At 46.7% G+C, this 23,383-nt stretch overlaps 1 protein-coding gene across 1 annotated transcript in view; it reads left to right on the top strand.

The window, feature by feature from the left end:
* The window catches only part of KLHL32 (kelch like family member 32), a 172,833-nt gene extending 150,062 nt beyond the window's left edge, over positions 1-22,771 (top strand). Inside the window, exons 6-9 of the mRNA XM_075554015.1 lie at positions 8,450-8,508; positions 12,237-12,429; positions 15,678-15,772; positions 21,355-22,771. Coding sequence (XP_075410130.1) covers positions 8,450-8,508; positions 12,237-12,429; positions 15,678-15,772; positions 21,355-21,516 — 509 coding nt within the window. The 3' untranslated portion in view covers positions 21,517-22,771. The remainder of the gene's footprint in view (positions 1-8,449; positions 8,509-12,236; positions 12,430-15,677; positions 15,773-21,354) is intronic.
* The last annotated feature ends 612 nt before the right edge of the window (positions 22,772-23,383 follow it).

The raw sequence follows: 23,383 nt of genomic DNA, 5'->3' as shown, positions 1-23,383 counted from the left end.
TTTTGATTTGAATATTATTAGATTCAAGGAACTAGCTGCCTCTGGCCGTTACTTTTTCTTTTTCTCCACTGTTGCCTCCAACTTCACTACCTCCCATCTGAAGGAGGTTAAACAAAACCCCTGTATGATTATACTGAGATGGAAATCAAACATAAAAGAGCTATTCTACTCCTGTAAAAAGCTAGTCTTTGAAACCCACAAGGGCAGTTCTACCCTGTCCTATAAGTCACTATGAGTCAAAATTGACTTGATGGCAATGAGTTTAGTTGTTTGCTTAGTAGAATTAAATGTTTCGAAGAGAAGAAAGCAAGCAAATATCCTAGTTTTTCCAACAATAATAAAGCTTTAATCCTAAACTGACTTGCTTACCCCCCACATTACTGCCCAGGAAATAAAGCTAAAAGAGGTTAAATGGCTTCCCTAGATCACATAGGGAGAATGCAGCAAAGTTAGAACTTAAACTGTGTCTCCAAATTTTTAAACCATAATTTTTCTACCAATCTCAAAAGAAGTATGAAACCATACAAATCTCAAAAGAGGTATGAAAAATAGATGCTTAAACTGGAACAAGAAATAACTTCAAAATCATATGGAGCTGGAAATAAATTAGACTCAGAACAATCGTACCTGATGATTTGTTTAGGATTCCCCGTCCTTTGATTGTCTTTAATTCAACTTCATAGCAGTTCTTCCTGCTTCAATCATGGCTGAGAAGCAAATCAAAATGAACCTGAATTTGTAAAATGTAGGTGAGCTTGGGCCTGTGCTCCAACCCTGCCTCAAGGCAAGAACACTTTGTTCTAAAACCTGGCAGTCTGTGAAGCTCACCCACCCAGCACGAGATCTCAGAAGACAAAATAGCTGTACTAGCAAATGTGGTGAAGAAAGCTGGTGGTATCCGGCTATCAAAAGATACAAGCGGCCATCTAGCAGAGAAGCAACACGCCCACATGGAAGAAGCACACCAGTCCGTGCTATCATTACGTGATTGAGTAATGGGCACCAGAAGATGCAAAACAAACAAAACATATCGTTGAGAACAAGGTGGGTTGTAGCAGAGACCCAAAACCCATCTGTACACAATGGGCATCCCCTGACAGAGGGTCACAAGGAGAGGATGAGTCAACTAGGACACAATACAGTGCCATTGACACACACAATACAGTAGAACCCCGGTACTCGACAGACCTCATCAGTACTCGACAATGGAATTTCGACGTGAAATGTCAAGAAAATTTTGCATCAGAGCTCGAACAAAACATCAGAATCCAACCCAAATGGCTGTGATTTTTGTAAACAAAAGCAGTTCCTGGTAACTTACTGGGCTTTAGCTGGTGTTGTTAGTATGCATTATTTAAACTTTTTGTGGATGTGTTCCAAGCGTTTCGCTATAATTTTCTTAGATTTTGTGGCTTTATGTACTGTTTTTAGATTTTTTAAAATGGGTCCTAAGAAAGCCATTGCAGACAAGCAGAAAAGGGAAATGGTAAGAACCACAATTGAACTGAAAAAAGAGATTCTTGGAAAGTACGAAAGGGGCATTGATGTGACCGATTTAGCGCAGGTTAATTTGTCGAGATCCACGACAAGTGCCTTTAAAGAATCAAGAGGCGCCGCCACGTGCTCATGTTGCTAAGGGGGGTTAAAGTGCGACACATCAGAGGCCCCCTGTAACAGATGAAGGAGAAGAACCGCTGTTCGTTCAGAGAAATGAGAAACAAACTGCTGGTATTCCGGAGGTTATTATGTGTGCTGAGGCTCGAACCTTGCATGCTGACCTTCTGAAAAACAAGCCTGGATGCAGCAGTGCTCCCGAGCATGGCACTGGCCGGCTGGGAGTAGCTGGCTGAAGAGCAAGCACTGCGCTCACACACAGGGAGGGCCTCCAGGACTTCCCGAGGCGCAGCAGCAGGTGCAGCTCAGGAGCCGGCTGCAGAGAGACATTCAGAGGGAGTCAGCTTCTTCAGAAAGCAAAGAAATGATGCTTCACTGGGAGAAAATCCACGGGTTTTTGAAAGGAATCATCATGGTAAGGAACTGGTTAACGGTGTTTTCAATATTGTTGATGATAATTTAGGAAACCCTTTCAGTACACAGTTAAGGAAATCCCAACAACAGACCATATTAGACAGATTTTTTTTTTAAAGAGAAAGCCAGCCAGGTCCTAGTGAAAAAGGGAAAAGAAGGGACAAGCTTCTGAAAAGCACCAATCAGTTGCTTTTATGGAAAGGGGATTCCCTTCCAAACAATGACTCTCTCCAGATCCCCTCTCCATATGCGTGTCCACAGATCCAGATCCTCATCCGTCTCAAGGTATGGGCCATAATGTAGTTGTTAAAAACTTTTTAAATGGCGTGTTTCTTATTTAAATTATATAACCCTGAATTTATTCACTTTGAAATTTCTGTGTAATGTTTTGTATGAAAAGGCAAGGTTAGGGCAAAGACTGGGTGGTTGAGGATGGATTCATACATTTTCAGTTATTTCTTATGAGAAAAAATGATTTGGAACTTGACAGCATTGCATCTCACTCTCCTTGAAGGGATTAGCATCAAGGTCCGGGGCTCTACTGTACTCCTCTGGTTCCTTGAGGCTTCCTCACCCGCCCCTATCATGACCCCAGTCCTGCTTTTCACTGTGGGCTAGACTGGACACAGGTACAGATAGAGCTCATGACACACGGAATCCAGGTCAGATAAACCCCTCTGGAACAGAAATGGGAGTAGCGATACCAGGAGTGTAGGGGGACGGTGGGGAGGCTAGAGGGAGAATAGGGAACCGAATGCAATGATTGATACATGAACACCACCACCCCACCACCCCGGGGGACAAACAACAGAAACTGTGGGGGATGGGAGACAGTGGTCAGTGTAAGATGTGAAAATAATTATAATATACATTTTATCAAGCGGTCACGAGGATGGGAAGGCAGGAGGGAAGGAAAAAAGAGGACCTGACACTAAGGGTTCAAATAAAAGTAAGTGTTTAGAAATGATGATGGCAACACATGTACAAATATGCTTGATACCATTGATGTTTGGATTTTTATAAGAGCTGTAAGAACCCCAAGTAAAATGATCTTTTAAAAAAATGTAGGTGAGCTACAATGATAACCAGACTGGACGCATTCTGGGTCAGCACTCTGCTAGTGTGCTCGCCCTTCTTCTGGGAAGCAGTGGTAGCGTCTGCATTGGGTAGCAGTCCAATTTCGTGACTGGCGAAGCTGGGAACAGTGGTGTTCCACTCAAAAATGGTGGTTACCTAAGCGGCCTGGAATTGTTGTTTTCAAGGTCTTGGCAATAATCTAAACTCCCACATCAGGATCCTGGAAAGACTCGCTGTGTCTCCTACAATTCTCCCACTCCAGCCTGGAATCCGTTATCCCCATTCCAGTTGTCATTCTGTTTCACTCCCATAAAATTCAAGTCTGTTCCCGTCTTTTTGCTTCATTAATTGTGACTCAACAGGCTCAGCCCCCTGGTTTAATTGCTTAAAGCAATCTTTTTCAGAGCTCAGGGTACACAGTAAGGTCAGTTTTGTGGCGCTACAGCGGTTTCTAAAGTGTAAATAATGGCGATGTAAAGTTAAAAGGTAACGTAAGCTTAGTGATAATACGGAGCTAATCTGCAGGGTATTTGTTTAGATCAGAACATAGCTGTTTTCTGAAAGGATTACATATTAATGATCTAGCAGTCACAAGCAGTCTGCTCTTCTCAGTTGCCTTCAAGTCGTCTGACTCACCCTGACGCGGAGAACAGACCGAGTCAAAGCCCAGTCTGTGCCCCTTCATGAACTGATGTTCCAGCCCATGGCTTTGGCTGTTGGGTCAGCCGATCCCATGGAATCAGGGCTTTCCATTGTTTTTGCTGACCCTCTACCGATCACCATGGTCTTCGGATGACATGTCCAAAGTACACGAGCCAGTCTCTCCATCCTCATTTCTGCCAGCATCCTGGTGTATTCCTTCTGGGACTGACTCACACCCCACCCAAGTCCCCTGCTATTGAGTTGATGCTGACTCATAGAAACCCGCTAGAGGGTGCCCCACGTTGGAAATCTTTAGGGGAGCAGGATAGCCTTATCTTTCTTGCCGAGTAACTGGTGGGTTTGAACCACTGGTCCAAGAGTTACCTAGCAGTACCCCCCAGGGCTCTTTAATGACCACTATCATGGGAAATGTGCTTGACACAACGGATGGATTGTGATATGAGTTGTACGAGGCCCCATAAAATGATTTAATAAAATAAAAAGAGTTACAAAAAAAATCTATTTCAGACCACAAAATTCCATTAGTTCAATATTCCACACACAGTCAGTGCTACTCTTTATGGAAACCACTGCTTCCTTTCAGATTTCCAGAGACTGAGAAGGCTTTCTCCACGCTGCTTTGACGGCAGAAATCCCACTGAAATGGCCTTTGTAGGAGGGCGGGACGACCAGGTCTTTGCATCCAGGCCTGCCCCCCTGTGGGGCGCCTGTCTTCCCTGAGGGGTTCAGTGTGGTCCTCTCCATTCTCAGGAGGCGTGCGTTTTCTCCTTCAGGCTGGTGTCAGTGCCTTGGGTGAGAGTTGACAGCAAGTTTCGTTTTTCCTCAGCAACTTACCACATGCTGTTCTGTGACGCTGGCTTCAACCCCTTCGGTGTGATGGCCGTGCTCTTCCCCCCTTTCCATAGGCATGTCCTGTCCTTGGACAGAAAATTAGCAGTCATCAGACAATCCATTCTGAAGGAAATATAATGCGGGTCATTTTTCTAAACTGTATAGGCCCTGCTAGGGCCAACCAGTTGTTGCTCGTGAGCTTCCTGGGAGTGGGGGAGTGGCAGAATTTTGTGGGAGTCAAGACAAAGGCTGCTTGCCTGGCAGTCACCTGTAATCAGCGCTCCGGCATGCGCATCTCCATTTGTCACAACATCTGTGGGGAGTTGAACAGAAAGAGGAGCTCAAGAAGAATGCTCTGCCCTTGTCTGGATGATAGAAAGCTTCTCTCCCTGCCGGCAGCATGGCGGTGAGCGCTCGTTCCTTCTGGCAGTTTTTAAAGACTTATTTGACTTTGGCGGAAGCGGCAGTATATCTTGAAGTCACAGTTCAAAAGTATAAGACAGGGTTATTCATTTTCCATTTGGGCTGAGAAGTCTTAGCTTTGACTGTGGCACTTCAAAGTTAGGGAAAACTTGGATTTTTAAAAAACGAATGCTGATCCGAGATGGCATATTTAATGACAGATGTATCTATAGAAAGCTGTTAAGATGCAGATTATCCCCCCATCCTGTCCCCCCACCCCCCGCCTCCCTGGGGTGGGGGAAGAGAGATCAAAACTGCCAATCTATAAAACAGACTGGATAGAGCGAGGCCTGCATCTGTCTTTGCAAGTGCTGTGATTGCAGGGGGCAGTGTCGCAGCATGGGGTGCCGTCACCCAGAGCAGCAAATCAGCTGGATGACGACGACTTCCCACGCCAGCAAGACTGCTGCTGGCAAGGGGACTCCAGTCTAGGAGAAATTCAAACACAGAGAGACTGTTAATAATTCCATGTCTATTTTTGTATAGTCAAATCTGTATGCAAATCCTCGGCATCTCATTTCAGCAGATTAATCTGAAAGTGCGGAGTGCCGTGTGCACGGAATGCAAGGCTGACGCTCTGCAGATGAGCCGCCCGGCTACAGAAATGGGGGCTGCAAACTCAGATGCTTGTGGGGTTTTTAGTTCTGTTGTGTTGTCGTGTCTTTCTGTTCCAAGAAGAAAGAGTTTTGTGTCCACGCTCCTTTGGGAATTATTTCAAAGGGAAAAGCCATAGCACACCCATGTGTGTCAGGTTTCCGTGTGCGGTCCTCGCCTGGCAAAAGGGACCGCTCTAGGTGTTGGGGGCACCGCCTGGAGTTTGACATCCGTAAAGTAATCGACCGAGCCACTCACTGGCACTTTTGACTCCCAACTTGCAGCCCAATGTCTCACTTCTAAACAGTATGACATGCATAGAAATTTGTATGTGCAGGGAGGAAATCGAATTACTGAGTGCAGGTTAAGGGGGGAAATGTATTATAGATACATCTGTGGAAGACAGTAAATAATAATTCTGAAGAGCAAAGAGATAAATTGCGAGCCCTGCTTGGGAGAGGGGAAGTAATAGCTACATTCGAATCTATTGGTTGTACATTTAATCTATAACCGGCAGAGTCTGATACATTTAGTAGTGTAAATATTTTCCAATAGTGTCATAAACAGATAGTTTACTGCAGTGGATATTAATTCTCTGCCATATTTCTAAAACATGTAGGGCAGCCTTCGAAGCTGTAAACTAATGGTGGGCGGCTTCACTCTCTGCTGCCTCTCATTGGAGACGTGAGGAGGGGCAGGCTGGACATCACTCTGGCGGTGCTGGCCCAGGGCAAAACCCCTGGCTGTCACTTTCCTCCCAGAGACTTGTGAGCCCTCCAGAGATCTGATTATTCGTGTGTAGCTACGCTGAGAGAGAATTCGCGAACATCCCATTTTAATCGGATGAGAAGGAGGAGTTTGGGAGTACTTATAAGTACTTACCCCAGTACTTGCCTTGACGAACGCCTGGACTCTGTGTAGGTATTGCAAGTTCAGATGTTTTAGGTGTAATCTCTCTTCCTTTGGTTTCCTTTTTGAAAAGAAACGTCCAACGGTAAGCCCGAAAGGACTTTCTTTGAGGGCAGGAAGCTCATTTCTCTCTGCTCTTTGTAGATTCCCTCCACAGAAAAAGCTTTCATTGATCCCGAAAATTGTTGCAAGCTTCAGAGAGAATAAAAAACCCCTCCAGTTAAGAATAGCCATGGTCAATTACAAGAGATGTATAATCTCTTCACTGGGATTGAGTGAGAGAGTACTGACAGGTTCCCTCCCTTTATGTATCCATTAGTATTGATAGATTATTACAGCCCAATTGAGGATTAGGCACTAATCCTCCGGATTTCAGCTTGACTTGACTCTTGGCTGTGGAATTGATGGTGGTGGCCCACACCTAGCATTTGTCTGGTAACAGTACTCGTGTTTTAAAGACCAAGAATTCCAGTAAGAGGGGTTTTCAGTCCACTTCCATTTTAGATCTTTATTGCAACATGAGATGCTTTTCCATGATACTTACTGCAATAAGAATAGTTTTCATTGTACAGAAGGATCTGGAATTATGAACAAGGCAATATTTTTAAGGTAGATTTTTTGTCCCCATGTTTCTCTTATGTTATTACCAAGCATTTATTATTTCTTGGCATGGTTTTGTCTTATTTGCTATTTTTTTCAAGGAATTTTCCATCTGATGGTAAAAAATAAAGTCCAATTGATAACATATAGGATTTTTAGTCCTCAATCCAACCAAGCAGAAAAGCAATATGCGCACAAATAACTCCTAGTGGCCTGGATTCATCGGGCAGTGGATTGCTAACCAGAGTGTCCCCGGGAGGCAGGTAAGGCGATCCACTCTCTTAGAGATGTGTCTCAGAGACACCCCCGTGGGGTCTCAATGAGTCAGAACTGCCTGAATGCCAGGGGGCCTGGTTTGGTCAGGGAGGAGGTCTCACGGTCCTCCGATCTAAGCTGCTAGATTTCAAAAAGTCAACGCTAAAGCAACTGCTGTGAGAACGCTCGATCTGTACTCTCCACGTGGCAGTCATTCTGCTTAGGGAGCGCTTGAAACACGGCGGATCCGGACTCAGACAGGGCTATTTCAAACAACACATGGGTCTCAAAGATGTTCTGGAGGAAAAGCACATGAAACATCTCAAAGGTTCGGAGACTGGTTTCTTGTTGATGGTACCTTGACTGTAGCGAGCTTCAGGTTATTACATTTCATTTTCCTGGTTCACTTTTTCAGGGGGCTCATGAACAAGTACTGGCGGGGGTGTGTGTATGTGTGTGACTGGTGTTCGTGGCCCTTGCACTGCTGACGTTCGCTTTTGATAACTGAAGACTTTTCTTAGATCTGCTTCCTCCAACAGGACATCAAGCTAACGCAGTGCTGGTCTGCAGCAGGCTGGAGTTATAGACTGCCAGTGTAGACAAGGACAAGAGTTTACCACATGCCTCGGTGCTGGCATAAATTGCATAGACTTGTCTAACTATGCTGCATCCTTTTACCAACAGTGCACTCCTCCCCTCCCCTTCCCCTGTGCGCGCCCCCCCCCCCACACCCCAACACATAGCTCCTCATTCCTCTCTGGCCACACAGGACACTTCACCAGAAGTGGAAGCTTTTTGGTAATCTCGGTCTATTTGTTGCTTGCTCTCACCTGGATTGCTTCTGAACTGTTTCTTGAGAATGAACCTGCTTTAACAATGCACTTCTTAATTATGGCATGGGTTCATCAGGAGGGTATACAAACAGATCCTCAGCAGTAGCTGATTTTCCTTTAATTGCCTCTCTGTTCTTATGTTGGGATATCCTATCTCTTATTCGTGAAAAGCTTGAACACATGTTAATCCATTGCAGGTGGAGTAACTAACACAGCCCAGTATCAGAACCGGCTCATGGTGTATGAACCTGACCAGGTAAGTTAATCTTAGAGCCCTGTATGACTTTGAGGGGGATGTTTGCTGTATCCCGCTGTCACTGGAAAGCCTTGTCAGCCCGCAGCATTCGGTATCCTTCTCAGCAAGCCTCAAAGGAGCGAGGAAAAGCTGCTGTGGGTTTCTTTTTTTTTACTCACAAAATTTCAACTCCTCTAGTTTTGTGCTGAACACAGTGTCAAACTCACAGTTTTGCTCAGTGTAAAAAAACAAGGGGAAATAGCTTGGCAAATGTAAGCTCTTGTGTGAGTCTGGGTACATTAGAGAAACAAATCCACAGAAACTCATGTATAAGAGAGAGTTTTATATAAAGGGTAAGTGCACATCAAGAAAACATCCCAACCCAGTGCTGTCCAAGCCCACAAGTCCAACATTAGCCCATATGTCCGACACCAATCCACAAAGTGCTCCTCCTTCTCACAAAACAGGCGCAATGATACCAAATGCAGGAGGAAAGCTGAGTCAGTGAGTGTGTAAGCATCTCAGTGCTGGCAGGGGTCTCCACACAGCTGCTCCAGCACCCAGGGCTGCATCAGGGTAGGTCCATGAAGCTTCTCCTCAGGGTTGTCTTGCAGGAAGTGAGCCTTGCCAGCTGAAGCAGGGAACTGGCAAAGGCAGCTGCACCCTGGTCCGACCATCACAAAGCAAGAGACCTGAGAACTCAAATGGCGAGGCTCACTGAGCCATTTATCCCTCCGCCCTTCAGTTAACCCCACATGTGTTTATAGGTCAGGTTGCCACAATAAACTAACTCAGCTCCCATGACTGCTCATGTTTAGAAGCCTTCAAAGAAATGATCGTGATTGCCCGTGACTTTGTACTTCTAAAAAGTGTGTCATTCTAGAAAGGGAGTGTGCCTGTGGAAAGGCTTCCCTCTCCCCAGGGTAGAGCAGGGCACAGGACAAGACAGATGCAGATGCAGTCAAAGAGCTGGAGTTTGCTTGCCCCTTATCAGCTTCTCTCTGAATGGGAACCATTTGGAAGATGCCTGCCTCTCTTTGTGAGTCAGCTTCTCATGCACGTGTCATGATTTTTATTTCTTCCCCTAAAAGGAGGACATTTTTATTCTCCTTTCCTTCTCCAAAACATCAATGACCTTGGCACGTGTCTGTGGAGTTTTGCCATTTCATGATTCTGAAAATATCCCCCATAGGTTTGATTTGAGGCATTTCGTATTTATCATCCTGAGTCCTGAAACCACAGGTTGGCTTTTGGTATTCTGAGTCAGGACTGGCCACCTGCATTCTCTGTGTTGAACTGGCCTGCCTGATTCCTGTGCACACGTGCCCGGTGTCAGGAGAAGCCGTGGTGTCAGGGACCGCACAGCCATGGGTCAGCAGTCCCGAGAGGGAGCATTAACTGCAGATGCTGGAGCCTGGCGCACACATGATGAAACAGGTCGAAGGCTGTCCCTCACACGAGTTCTCTTTCGTGTTTGCACACACATGCTCTTTCTAAAAATTCTGCGGGCATGTTGTTTACAGTGGGTACTGGCAAACATCACATCTGCTTGCATCTTGCTCGGAATCTCAATAACTCTATCACTCAGCCCTAGTGCTGATTGCGCTTCCAGGCCTTTGTGGAGAGTCGATAATGCTTGCCATCTGCCGCCGAGCACATCGCTACCTGCCAGCAGGCCGACTGCGCTGACCTCGGCAGCCCCGCCACTGATTAGTATTCACACGCTCGCTTATTAGGAACGACCCACCAGGCCCCTCTGTGTCTTTGCCTTTGCAGTGGGGTGGCGGCTCACCTGGCAGGCACCACAGTGAAGGAAGGAAGCTGACGACAGAATCAGGGGATGCAGGCCGGCTTTGCAAGCCAGATGGCGTCCATAGTCTGGTGGCAAGAAAATGGCCTTCTAATGCAAACATTGATTCCTGATACTGTAATGGGCTGTCGCATTGAAAGCGCCTTAAAAAAAAAATCCCCCCAAACATGCTTCATCATTGTTTTGAGTTAGATTCACCTGTGTGTACCCTGTGACAGACATCTCTTAGATGTCTGACAGACAGACTTTGTTATTTTACTAGAGGTGATGTTTGATTGCAAGGCAATTCTTAAGATGACACGTTCCCAAAAAAGGGAAGCAGATAGATTCAACTTTTCAAACTACGCGATCCTTTTATTTGGGGGCATCTTTAAAAGGGGCATTAGAACCAGCTAGCAGATAGGCCTACAGTGAGTGAAATAGCATTCATAGAACGGGTGTTTCCCCTCCTTCTTTCCCTAATGCTTTGTAAACTAGTACAATTCTATTTCTTGAAAACATCATGTTTTTCTGGTTAAAGTCCAGATTTTAAAGTCTGGACTCGGTTCTTTCGGTGGGCTTTGCATCAATGTAGAAAGGAAGTGCTTGCATGTGTTTACCTGTCAATTACTTAGTTGAGGTCAAAGTTAAAGTCAGATCTGATTTTATCTAAATGTGCATCTTACGTGCCATCTTAACAAGGGGTCTGTTGACGGTGAGCAGGAACTAGATAGTGAAGGTTTCTCCAGTCTCTAAAGGCACCATATAAACCTTGGCCTTCAAGCAAAACCAGCAAGTGGGTCAAGAAACCACTTTTCCTACGATGGGATTGCAAATCTGTTGGAGGAAGTTGAGGTTGGAAGGTTTGTTACTGAACCAGTTTCAGGCTCTTCCAGTGACCAAAGGAAGTGCATTTTAGGAAAAAGGAAAAACAACAACAGCCCCTTTGCTTATCAGGATAGCCTGGGATAGGCCAGCAATGATCCTCAATTAAACCAAACCAAATGCACTGCCATCGAGTCCGTGCGACGCATAGCCACCCTGGAGGACGGAGGGAACCGCCCCTGTGCATTTCAGAGACTGTAGCTCTTTCCCGGAGTAGAAAGCCCCATCTGTCTCCCTAGGAGCGCCTAGTGGTTTCGAACTGCTGACCTTCATGTGAGCAACCCAACGCATAACCACAACGCCACAATAACACCTTTAAAAGGTAGCTTTTAGGGGAGGCGTATTAAGTGCCTCTAAATGAGTTGTGTGAATGATCCCATGTACTCTTCACGTCAGCCTCATCAGTAGGGAGTATCCCCATTTCTGGATCAGGAAACAGGCACAGAGGGCAAAGTGAATTGCTAGAGGCCACACACCAGGTATAAACCAGACAATCTGCATCTAAAGTTCACTTTCTTAATTACTACATTACAGTCTGAGGAGCCCTCATGGCACTGTGGGTTAGGCATTGGGCTGCTGGCTCTAAGGTCAGCAGTTCAAACCCACCAGATGCTCCAGGGCGAAGGATGAGGCTGTCTGCTCATGTAAAGACTTACAGCCATAGAAACCCTGTAGAGGGCTTTCAGGAATTGGAATGGACTTAATGTGAACGGCTTTCGTCCACAATACGTTTACTCTTGAGTGAGTCCCCTGAGTAAGATTTCTGAAGTGTGAGAGAACCCCTGTGCACACCTCTGTATTCTCTTACATTCCTCTTACAAGACGCAAGTTGCTCAGGAAAATGGACCCCAAAGCAGGAGGAAATGCTTTGTAGTGAGTCGCAAAATACAGTTAGAATATGTCGCTCTTCTCCACTTGCCCTCAGAGAAGAAACCAGTGCCTTTCCATGAATATGACCAACTTCCAGGAAGAATGGCCATGGAGAAGCGTGAGCGTCACCTGGACTCATGAGGTGGCCACTGCTGCGTCCTTCATGGCGGCTCCCACTCAGAATTCTCCTTGCTCTCGCTTTCAGAATGCATGGATCAGCCGCAGCCCTATGCTGCAGCGCAGGGTCTACCACTCCATGGCTGCCGTCCAAAGGAAGCTGTACGTTCTCGGCGGCAACGACCTAGACTACAATAACGACCGGATTCTCGTGCGACATATAGATTCTTACAACATCGACACTGACCAGTGGACACGTTGTAACTTCAACCTGTTGACAGGCAAGTACTCTGCTTCTATAAACAGGAAAAGCCAAGAGTCAAGAACTCACCAGACTTGTTTTCGCGGTTGTTTTCCTCCTCGTGAGCACATTCCTAAGTGCTAGGTCTCTGGGAGTAAAGGAGGCCCTGGGCGACGGGCAAGGGTGCCCGTGCTCTGCTGCGGAATCAAGCGTGCGGAGGCTGCATCTGACCTGCTCTGACAAGGGAGAAGGAAAGTCCATCTCCATCCCAGCCCACAGCCCGCTGTCACAGGGCAGAGAGCGGTCAGGCACACCTCCACCCTTCATCCTTTCCCCGACTCTGACGTCCCTGGTTGCTCCCACTGCACGGTCTTTCTCTGCTGGCTTCCATAATTCAGTGCAGTGGCCGCACAGAACGCAGGGACAATATGCATGCCTGTGGGGGTTTACTCGGGAAGTTAACAGGCGGGGCTAGAAAACATTCAAGATACAGCCATTGTCCCACAGCAGCACCTCTCCTCGACCGGCAGGCAGCCTGTCTCTGATCCTTAGCCTCAGCCTCTGGCTGCCAGGAAGCCTGCCTCACAGTGACGTCGGAAGTGCTGCTCCTCTGTTCTGTCTCATGATCCCCTTGCCTCGGCCTGCCTCCTCGGCTCGGGCCTCTGGTCTCTGTGCCATGGAGCCTCTGGTGCCTCTGGCCTCCACCACTTCAGACAGGGATCTCCGTGGGCTCCAGTGGGGCCGCTTCTTCCTGGATGAGCCTGAGTTCCTCTGTGTTTCTGCTTCTGAGATAGCTCACCCTTGTAACCAGGGGAGTGGCCGGGCATTACAGAGACATGGATAGATAAGCCATATTAAGAAATGTACACTTTCCATCTAGCAGGGAAGCAACAAAGCCCACATAGAAGAAGCACACCAGCCTGTGTGATCAGAGGGAATTGATGGGATCAGGTATCAGGCGTCAGAAGACCCCAAACAATCATATCTATGTGAACGAGGGGTGTGGGAGTGGAGACTACAAGCACATCTGTAGACAAGTAGACATCCCTCTCAGAAGGAAGGGACGAGCCAGCCAGGGCGGTACAGCACCAAGGAAACATACAACATTCCTCAAATTCTCTAATGCTTCCTCCCCCACCCCAACCTCATGACCCCAGGTCTACCTGACAAATCCGGCTAGACCAGAGCACGCACACTGGTACAGATAAGAGCTCTCGACACATGGATTCCAGGACAGATAAACCCCCTCAAGAACAGTAATGGGAGTAGTGATGCCAGGAGGGTGCGGGAAGGGTGTGGGGAGAAGGGGGAACAGATCAGAACGGTGGATGTATATGTGTCCCCCACCCATCCAGGGGGGCCAACAACAGAAGGTTGAAAGGAGACAGTGGACTGTGTAAGTTATGAAAAAAATAATTAAAATTTATTAAGGGGTCATGAGGGTGGGAGAGGGAGGGGAAAAAGGAGCTGATCCCAAGGGCTCATGTAGAAAGGAAATGTTTTTACAAAGATGACGGCAACATATGTACAAATGTGCTTGATACAATTGATGTATGGATTGTTATAAGAGCTGGAAGAGTCCCCAATAAAATAATTTATTAAAAAAATGAAAAGAAATATATGCTTCACGGAAAAAGTTGGTGGTTTGAGTTGACCCAGGGCACTGAGGAAGAAAGGCCAATTTCCCAAAGTGAGCCATTTAAAACCCGTGATGGGGTACAGACGTGTCCCTGTTCACCAGGAAGATGCACGTTGTCTCACACCGACTCGCCGGTCAGCTGAGCTGCTCGTGTTTCCCACGGCCTGACACGCAGTTGATCCGTGTGCCTGGGTGATGCTTCCAGCCCTCGAATTGGGGTCCCATAGGAACTTGGGTTGGTAGCACGAGCAGGACGGGCTGGAAGAGTTCATAGCCCTCACAAAAGTAGTGTCTTGAACTTCTCACTGCCTCCGACTGTATCTCAAGTTCTGAAATCCTGTTTGTCACTGTCAAATCCTGTCTCCGACTGTATTCTCCTCACATCTAACCCCTCCCCCAGCAGCTCTCTGCACCGCCAGTCACAGCCGATGCCGCGCCCTCACATCCAAGCATGGCCGCAGGGCAACACCGGGCTGGGAAGCCCAGGGGGCTCACGGTTATCCACATCCTACAGGGAGCAGAGACCCCCCTCTTCCCTGGCTCTGCTGCGTGGAGCGGAACACGTCCCGGACCCCTCTGTCCGTTCGCCTCAGTATCAGCACGGGGTCAGGGAGCAGACCCCTCCGGGCTGTTCTGCTCATAGGAAAATCACAAACAGCCTCACACGGTGGCTTGGCTTAGCTTCGGAAGGTATTTTAATAGGCGGAGTAGCCCGTAATCACTGCCAGCTGCTGCTGGGGGCAGGTTAACACCCCCCCCCCCACACACACAGAATGGACGCATTACGTTGAGCTCTGCTTCCGCAGAATGATTGTTGAAGGCTCCCTACAAGTGCTTAGCGCTCTCCAAGTGGCTGTAGCGCGGCCTGAGGTCCCCGCCCTGTCCTGTCCCATGATTCTGCCTGTTACAGGATCCAGTTTCTTTATCACCCCAGTCAATCCTGTGTCAGCCCATCAATAAAACGAGACGACCTCGCTCTCCGATGGCCTCCGGGGAGGAATCTGTGGGAGTGAGTTATTCTGTGTCCCTTTCAAACGGGCGGCTGGGGGAGAGTGGCGAGGACAGTATCTAGGCGAGCCCTAGCTGAAGAACTTTAATATAGTCCTCAAATCCTTATGTATGAAAAGAAAGGAAGGGTAGTAACTTCATCAGTCTTGCCTGCCACTTATCTTCATGTGGGGCACGCTCGGAGCGCGGCTGTGTGATTGGCTGCCTGGCGCTGTAGCCTTACTTTGTGGTGCCGCTGATACAAGGGGTTCTGTGCATCGCTAAAAGACACCTGTTTTGCCACCACTGTAAATGAATGGAATATAAAACGAGGTGGCTTCAAAAAGTTCATGGGGAAATGGAATGCAAAGATAATGGAATTTCCCCCCCACAGACTTGTATATGCTTTATTTATTATGGTTGTACGTAATACTGTATTCACCAATGTGCCGATCAGTGTTGCGGCCTGGTTCTGGCGTGGCACTCAGACCCCTTCTGGGGTAAGTCGTGGTGCATGCTTCCCTCTGGGACCTCGGAGGCGGGCATGAGCTGCCCCACAACACCCGCTGAGTACACAGTGTGCCACAGGCGGGGCAAAGGGCTTTCATTCAAACATGCAGGGAAACATGTGTTTTATTCATATTTGCTTCTGTTTACTTTAGGCCAGAATGAATCAGGAGTTGCTGTCCACAATGGGAGAATATATTTAGTTGGAGGATATTCGATTTGGACAAATGAGCCTCTGGCCTGTATCCAGGTGAGTGGCTCAAGTTTCCTTGGACATCTGCTCAAGTGGGTCAGGGAAGTGACTTTGTGTCCGCTGCTATGGGAGGAGACGATGTTTAAGAGTAGAAAGAAGCTCAAGCTTGCTTTCAAAATCCTGGTGCTGAGTCAGCTACTAAACTTGATCCTGTATCCTAAAAACGATGCTCTTGAATTGCCCCACCCATCCTGTGATAGCCTCTTGCCTCTCCAGATCTCTCTTTGTTCCCCAAACTCAGAGGACACGAGTCCCCCGAGGATCCCCACTGCCACTTTGTGCAGAATGTTACGGGGCGAGGGTGAGAGATGGAAACATTCCCCTTCAGAAGTGCAGAGCCAGAGGGACGCTATGTCAAGAAAAAACAGCTTCACGCTTTGCTATTTTGGTTCGATAAAGATTTCTGCGGTTTTGTGGCAACCCTTTTTTACTTCGGCCCCATACCCACCATCGCATTCATGCCATTGTCTTTCCTTGACTTCTCCTGACTAGTCTCGCCATAAGTCTCTCGGGGAGAGTTCAACCTGCCCTTGTCCTTATGGGCCAACCTGGGGGTCGGAATCAGCAAAGGTAGGGAATTCTTAAACAAGGTGGAAAATTTGAACGTCTTACTTGCTGTGATTCTGGATCATGAGTTAGAGTGCCTATCCAAGGGAGCTTCGGAAACTTTTTGATTCTTTCTATACAAGAGAGCTTTAAAACACTGTGGAAAAGGGGAATTTAAGGATAATGTAAACCTTCCCTGCCTGTTTCGAAGCACCCTCATAGACTTCTGTCACAATGAATCATGAACGAGGGTTCCCGTTAAGAACACTGGAACGGATTCAAAGCAATCACGGGCAGTCTGTGTACCCCCAGGCCCAGTCTTGTGACGCATGATGACCTCATGGGTGTCACAGTAGAAGTGGCTGCCACAGGGTTTTAAACGCAGATTTTTATGGAAAAAACCGTCACCAAGGTGCCGCTAGATAGTCCGCACCTTTTGGTTCATATCTGAGCATGTTAACTACTTGTATCACCTAGGGGCTCGGGGATCTCTAACTACAGAGATTGGCATTACGTTACAATCTAATAAAAAGTTAACGAAACCCCTATTTAGTCAGAGAGAACAAAAACCAAACTCACTGCCATTGAGTTGATTGCGACTCATAGCAACCCTATAGGACAGGGTTGAATTCGGCCTCGGTGAGTTTATGAGACTGTGACTCTCAGTGGGAAAAGAGGGACTGGTGGTCTCCAACTGCTGGCCTGGCAGTTCGCAGCCCCTTGCTGTGCCTCCCTGCCTGCCATACTACTCTCCCTGGCTCTTTGATGGACACCGTCAGCAGCAGTCTGGCAGCTTCAAGGGACAAAGTGTGTTCCTTTTAAATGCTGAGTTTGGGGAACAGAAAGTTTGAAGGGACAAGGGCTGTGGAGTAGGCCGGGTAGTTTCTCCACACAATCCTCCTTGGACACCCCCTCCTATCCTTCTAGAAAGAGCAGGTGCAGTGTCCCGATGGGAAACCATTCCATGGTGCGACCTTTTGTCACCAGTGCAGTTGTCAGTTTTAAAAATATTTCTCCACAGGCCCCCCCACCCCCATCCCATGGTTGCCTTGTGTCCTTCAGGAAAGTCTATCAGGATTACCCCTTGGGAACCCCCCCCCCACCAAAGTGATCGTTACCTTTCGAGTGGACACCTCTGCCTTGAACTTAAGTGGCCCTGCAGATGCCCTCAGGGTCCAGTTTGGGTTGGACTTTGCTCTGGGGATCATACTGAGGAATCTGAAACTCATCTCCGGTTCTCATTAATTGCATAACATCACCTTCACAACTTTCCATCTCGCCTAAAAGACTGATGGGAACATCAGCTCTTGAACGAGTGGCTTGAGTAACCCACACCCTGTGTGTTAAAGCACAAGACAAGTGCATCACCGCGAGAACTTGCCTGCATCCTGGGCTCAGTGCAGAGACGAGTGGAAACAGTTTGGAACAAGCCCATGTGTGTGAACTGGGAGCCCGGTAGCGATATCTTATTACTTACCTCAGATGTTTTAAACCACTGAGAATATTCAAGAGTATCCTTGAGACTGGAGATTCTAAGAATTTTTAGTTGTTGTAAATAATTTTGCTTAAAAAACAGCTAGCATCCTGTGCTGAAAGAAACGTCACCTTTGAGACCGCACCATCACCTCTTTCATACAACACCATCAGCACGGGTAATTAGCCGTCCCGGGAGCCTCTCTGGTGGGCACGATCAGACCTGTAGCAAATGATGTCTAACCCCTAGACTGGCACACCCATTCTCCAATGTCTCGATACATTTGACAAAGGGTTTTGATAACTCCTGATGTTAACATATAGTCATCGTCTATATACGCATATATATTTTCACTTAAAGAAATGTTTGAATAGACGTCTTTATGGACCGGTCATACAGCTTTCCGTTTAGTTTCTGAAAATGGCTACATTATCATTCAAGGTGAACTGTCACTGCACGATCTCAAAACCCTTACTTGATAATGACCGTGGAACAGTTTCTCGTGGTACATTAGTAGCGGTCCATTGATGGTTGAAAAGACTCGCTCCGTGTCACAAACACCTGGCAGTCTATGACATCCCGCAGGCGCATTGTCTTCTCTGAATCGGGATAACACCACGGGCAGGTGTCACAGGCAAGTGGCTTCCACAGGGGTCTCAATGCAGATTTTGATGGGAAAAGCCCTGGCTGTCACCAAGGTGCCTCTGGGTAGCCTGGAGCCTCCAACCTTGGATGTTTGGGTCTTTACTACCTGATGGAAGAATATACGACAAAGAACACAGGTCGTGGCCGACTAGCAGTCAGTGTTCCTGAGGAAACATTACCAGAGAAGTTCCTAGTGTCAGTCCAGGCTGAGAAGTACGGAAAGGAGTATATAAACTCAGTCTAACAAAGTTTCCATTTTCATGCCATAATCTTGGCATTCGAAGGTCACAGCCAATTAAAACTGGTGAAGGTTGTACATAAATAGTACTATGATTGGTCATTAACATCCAGAATGACTGAAGCCACTTGTCTGTGCTCAAAAACACCAGCCAATAACCTATCTCATTAGACTGCCCTTTCTGGACCGTACCCCAAGCTCCGCTGCCACGTACGGGCCTCAGTCCCGTGGATGTGGAGAAGGCAAACGGATTTCTTTCCCTGCTACTACTTGACCGACACAGTGGAGCCGATCAGCCACAAGGACAACCCAAACTAAGGGAAAAGCTGAGAGGCTCTGAAATTAATGCTTGTTTACAGATAAGAGTTTTGGGCTTTGTCAATCATGACTACTTCTGGAAGGTATTTGCCGTCGATTCTGGACACAAGTGAAGGTGCTCTTGTTTACTGAGTGGGCGTGTGAGCGCATGTCTGGCACAGACTGCTCACTCTCATCTGGTGTGCCGTGGGTGCGGAGGCGCACGAGGGACCAGCTGTGTAAGTGTGCAAGTGATCGTCTGTGTTCCCAGATCGCCTCTACTGCTCTTCAGTTACCATTCCTTCCTTTTGGCTGGAAGACACGCTGCCAAACTGGCACCTCCATCTCCCAAATGCCTTCTTCCTGCCAGTTATCAGGGGAGTGTTTGGGAGGAAAACTGCCAACACTTCCTTTTCCCTGCTCACAGATGAAATACATTACATCTGCTTAGCATATGCAGTCTCTGTTGGCCCAGGAGCCAGACAAAAACTCTGGATGATTACCTCAACTGACATCCTGTCTTAGAAAAACGCATCCCCCTGGGGGACAGGAGAACACGCGTGGCCAGGAACCCTTGCTCTTTCTTGGGCTGCATCCTTGAGCTCAACTGTTGGCGTCCACTTGGTGGCCTTGACTATGCAGGCACCTGCTTCCTCTGCAGCTCAGCTCTGCTCTGGCCACTGAAGACAACACTTAACCCTATCTAGCTGTAGTAAACAACACGTCCAATTTGCGCTTGAACGCCAGTGGACTGTGAATCAACATTCCATTGGGAGTTTTCTTTTTAGCAGGGGCGGGAGGAAAGGGTTTGAATGGGGTCGGAGGACGATCGCATGAAGCGCGATCAAGGTGATTCAGGGCTAGAGTCCGATGGGTGTGACAAATAGGACCCGAGCAGTTTTCCTCCAGAAGCTACTGTCCTCAGAGCTGGACTGAGCCAGACCCAGTCAGGTGACAGCACGCAGACTAGCGGAGACTGTGCCATATCAGGAGAGGCAGCTACAGCTTGGAGGAAGAAACGACAGAAGAAACCTTTCCAAAATGAGAGCTAATTTTGAATCTGCTACGAAAGCTGTGCTGTAGTATCTTATGTGCTAGACACTGAGCTAGACGCCTCCAATTTCCATGATAAAGCTGCTTTAGGCTCCAGGGTCCCTAAGTTTACCAATGAGCAAGTAGGCTGGGAGAGGTTGGGAACCTTGCAGCCACAAAGCTACCAAACCACAGACGGATTCAAACCCAACCAGAGTGATTTCCAAGGCCAGGTTCTTCCCAGGACCTTCGAAATCTACATTCCCTGTCAGAGGCGGGGTTAGAAGTCAGGGGGGCAAGTTAGCGACACCGACCAGACTATTTGATAAAAACAGTGCCTTCTTTGTGTCTTACTTTTTCAAAGTAAAAACTGGTAAGATAAGAGTCCCATACTCCTAATTATGGTAATGAGATACAATCAAAGCAGGAATTTTTAACTGCTGGCTCTCCACCAGACAGCAGTTAGTGTAAGACATGAAAATAATAATTTATCAAGGGGCTACTAGGGTGGGAGAGGGGGTGGAGGGGGAGAGGAGCTGACACCAAGGGCTCAATAGAAAACAAATGTCTAGAAAAGAATGATGGCAACACATGCACAAATGTCTGGATATTACAAGAGCTCTAGGAGCCCCCAATAAAATGGTTTTTTGAAAAGACAATGAATTAATAATCTTAGGCTTGGGCAAAGAAAGCACAATATTGATTCTTTAAAGTGGGGATAATTTCCTTGCATTTTGGACATGCTTTATTTGGGATGCCTATAACGTTTAGGTGGGCCAGCTAGGAGAAAACTGGGTATGCAGGGTTTGGACATTTAAGAGCTCTAAGCAAAGAAATGATACAACCTCTGGAAGTAAACGAGACTGGGCTCTTATCCCGCGCTGGCAACTGCAAACACTCCGGGCGCTATGGAAGGGCGAAGGCTCACTTGGCTGTCCTCCGTGGTCGCCACTTAGAGAGCCCTTCTCCAAACGGCCTCGTCGGCCCACTTTCAGCCCCAGTGAAGTGCAGGCCTGGGGTCTGCAGGCTCACAGTGCAACACTACCTAGTGACTAGTGTGGGCACGTGTGTTTTAAATACCAGGCAGTTTTCTTAAATGAGAAAAATCGTGTCTATCTCATCAACATTTTAACATTGGTATGACAAACGTGTGTGCTTGTAAACATGACAAAGACAGTCTAACGCCTAGGAAGGTCATACGTGTTCCTGGTATTATCTCAGTGAAAAAACGTACCAGTGCCCGCGTGTCGTCATTGGCGACACGTAATGACCCTGTTGACGCTCACGTGTCCGGGCTGGGCTTTGAGCCACCAGCGGTCTGACGGGCAGGCTTCGTCTCTTTCGCAGGTGCTGGACGTCAGCAGGGAAGGCAAAGAGGAAGTGTTTTATGGGCCCACGCTTCCCTTTGCTTCCAATGGAATCGCTGCGTGCTTCCTCCCGGCTCCTTATTTCACGTGCCCCGACCTGCAGACGCTTCTAGTGCCTCACCACAGGATCGGCGCCGTCTGAGAAGCCAGGGTGCTGCTGCCCTCCCGCCACCACCAACAGGAGCAAAACCAAGAGGCTTGACTTTGGCTACTGGGCATGAAGACCAGGCCGTGCTCAATGCTTCCTTGTCTTGTTTTGTCGGTCTTACATTCAGATACACATTAGCAAAAAACGAACAATTTTCTAAACTCATTACTGAAAATTTCTGTCACCCTATCCAGTGTATGTTAACATACAATACGTAGGACTTTTATCATGGTAGCGCGTAGTGCCAAGTTAATGGTTCTTTATTGTTCCATGGGTCTTTATTCTTTGTACACTTTTTCTAATCACTGCTGTCTAGGTTAGAATGACGCGGGTAGTAAGTAATGCAAGAGCACCAATGATCTTTCAGACAAACAAAACACTCCAGTGCTCAATCTCTTCACCACACAAACCGGCTTCGTATTTTTTACTTTGAAAATTTAACATACATTCCTACTTAGTAGTCTCAGCATTATAGCAAAAAAGTTTTTTAACTTACCTTTTATTTAAGTAATACAAATGATGGAAGTACAAGAAGCAGTTGGAATGCCAGGATTTTCCACCTTGGGTTATTCATGACCATGGACCAGAGCACAACTTTACTTATTTTCTCTGTTACAGAGGAGAATGAATGGTTTCCATCTAAATTCCAGATACTCTTGTGGGGATTAGGAAAATGCTCTGAAGTACTTTGCCCAAGAAGGAGGGTGGGGGTTGGGGGGAAGGACTCAAATTACAAGGTGTTCTATGATCTATGAAACTTTGTAAGTGAACATAAAGGTTATTTCGAAGTTTGGAAATTACTAGGTAGAGCTTGAAAAACAGGCGAAGGGATACACAATTCCAAAAAGTATGTGAAAGCGACGCTCTGTTTACCAAAGGCAATAATCCCTAAACGTATACAAATCCTCGCCTCAAGTAATAACGCTCAACTGTCTCTTACACATTTACTGAAAAATGGTATCTTAAAATCTAACCTGTCCTAATAATGGTACAATGAAGTACTGTGGCGTACTTCGGAACCTAGAATTGACAGTTCTAATAAATTTTCCATCTTGTTAAAGGTTATGTCAATCTTCAGCACTTGTGGGACTCTTCACTACCACCCATGCATATTTTATTATTACCACGCTTAATAATGCACACAAAATCTTTCTTAGGTTAGGTTTTCAGATTTGCTATCTACAAACAACAAAAAACCTGAAAGATATTTGAATGTAAATTCCACCATGTGAGTTGTCCTAAACCTTGTCAGGATCCCATGCATTTTTATTAAAAGGAAAGCTGTACTCTGACTTTTGCCCTTGCCATAGTTTCATTAATAATTCAGCAGTCCTTATCTTTTGTTAGGGAAACTGTCACTTATTCATGTAGCAAGTTTTTAGCAATCCAAAGTAAAAAGATTTCCTTTTATCCTAAACACAAATCACCAACTTTTTATTATTTTAAAATAACAACAACAAAGAAACCTCAAAACTCACAGAGCTTTGCCAATGTCGAATCCGACTCAGAGTGACCACATAGGATATCTAAAACATTAATTTTTAAATAAATGTGGCCTGTTTATTCTGAATAGTGAGTGACAGAGGGCAACTGCAATAGATTCTTTATAAGGTACAAACCATCTAAATTTTCAAGATGCCTTTAAAAAAATCATTTTATTCTTTGTATTCAAGTATTGAATTCTTTAAACCATTTTTTATCGTACAACTTATCACAATCCATACATCCATCATTGTGCCAAGCACATTTGTCCATTTGTTGCATCATCATTCTCAAAACATTTTTTCTACTTGAGCCCTTGGTATCAGCTCATTTTCTCCCTCCCTCCCTCCCAACCTCTTCTCCCTAATGAATGCTAGAT

The sequence above is a fragment of the Tenrec ecaudatus genome, chromosome 7, assembly GCF_050624435.1.
Source record: "Tenrec ecaudatus isolate mTenEca1 chromosome 7, mTenEca1.hap1, whole genome shotgun sequence".
NCBI lineage: Eukaryota > Metazoa > Chordata > Mammalia > Afrosoricida > Tenrecidae > Tenrec > Tenrec ecaudatus.
Note: the sequence above shows the minus strand (reverse complement) of the source record. Positions and strands in the feature narration are given on the sequence as shown.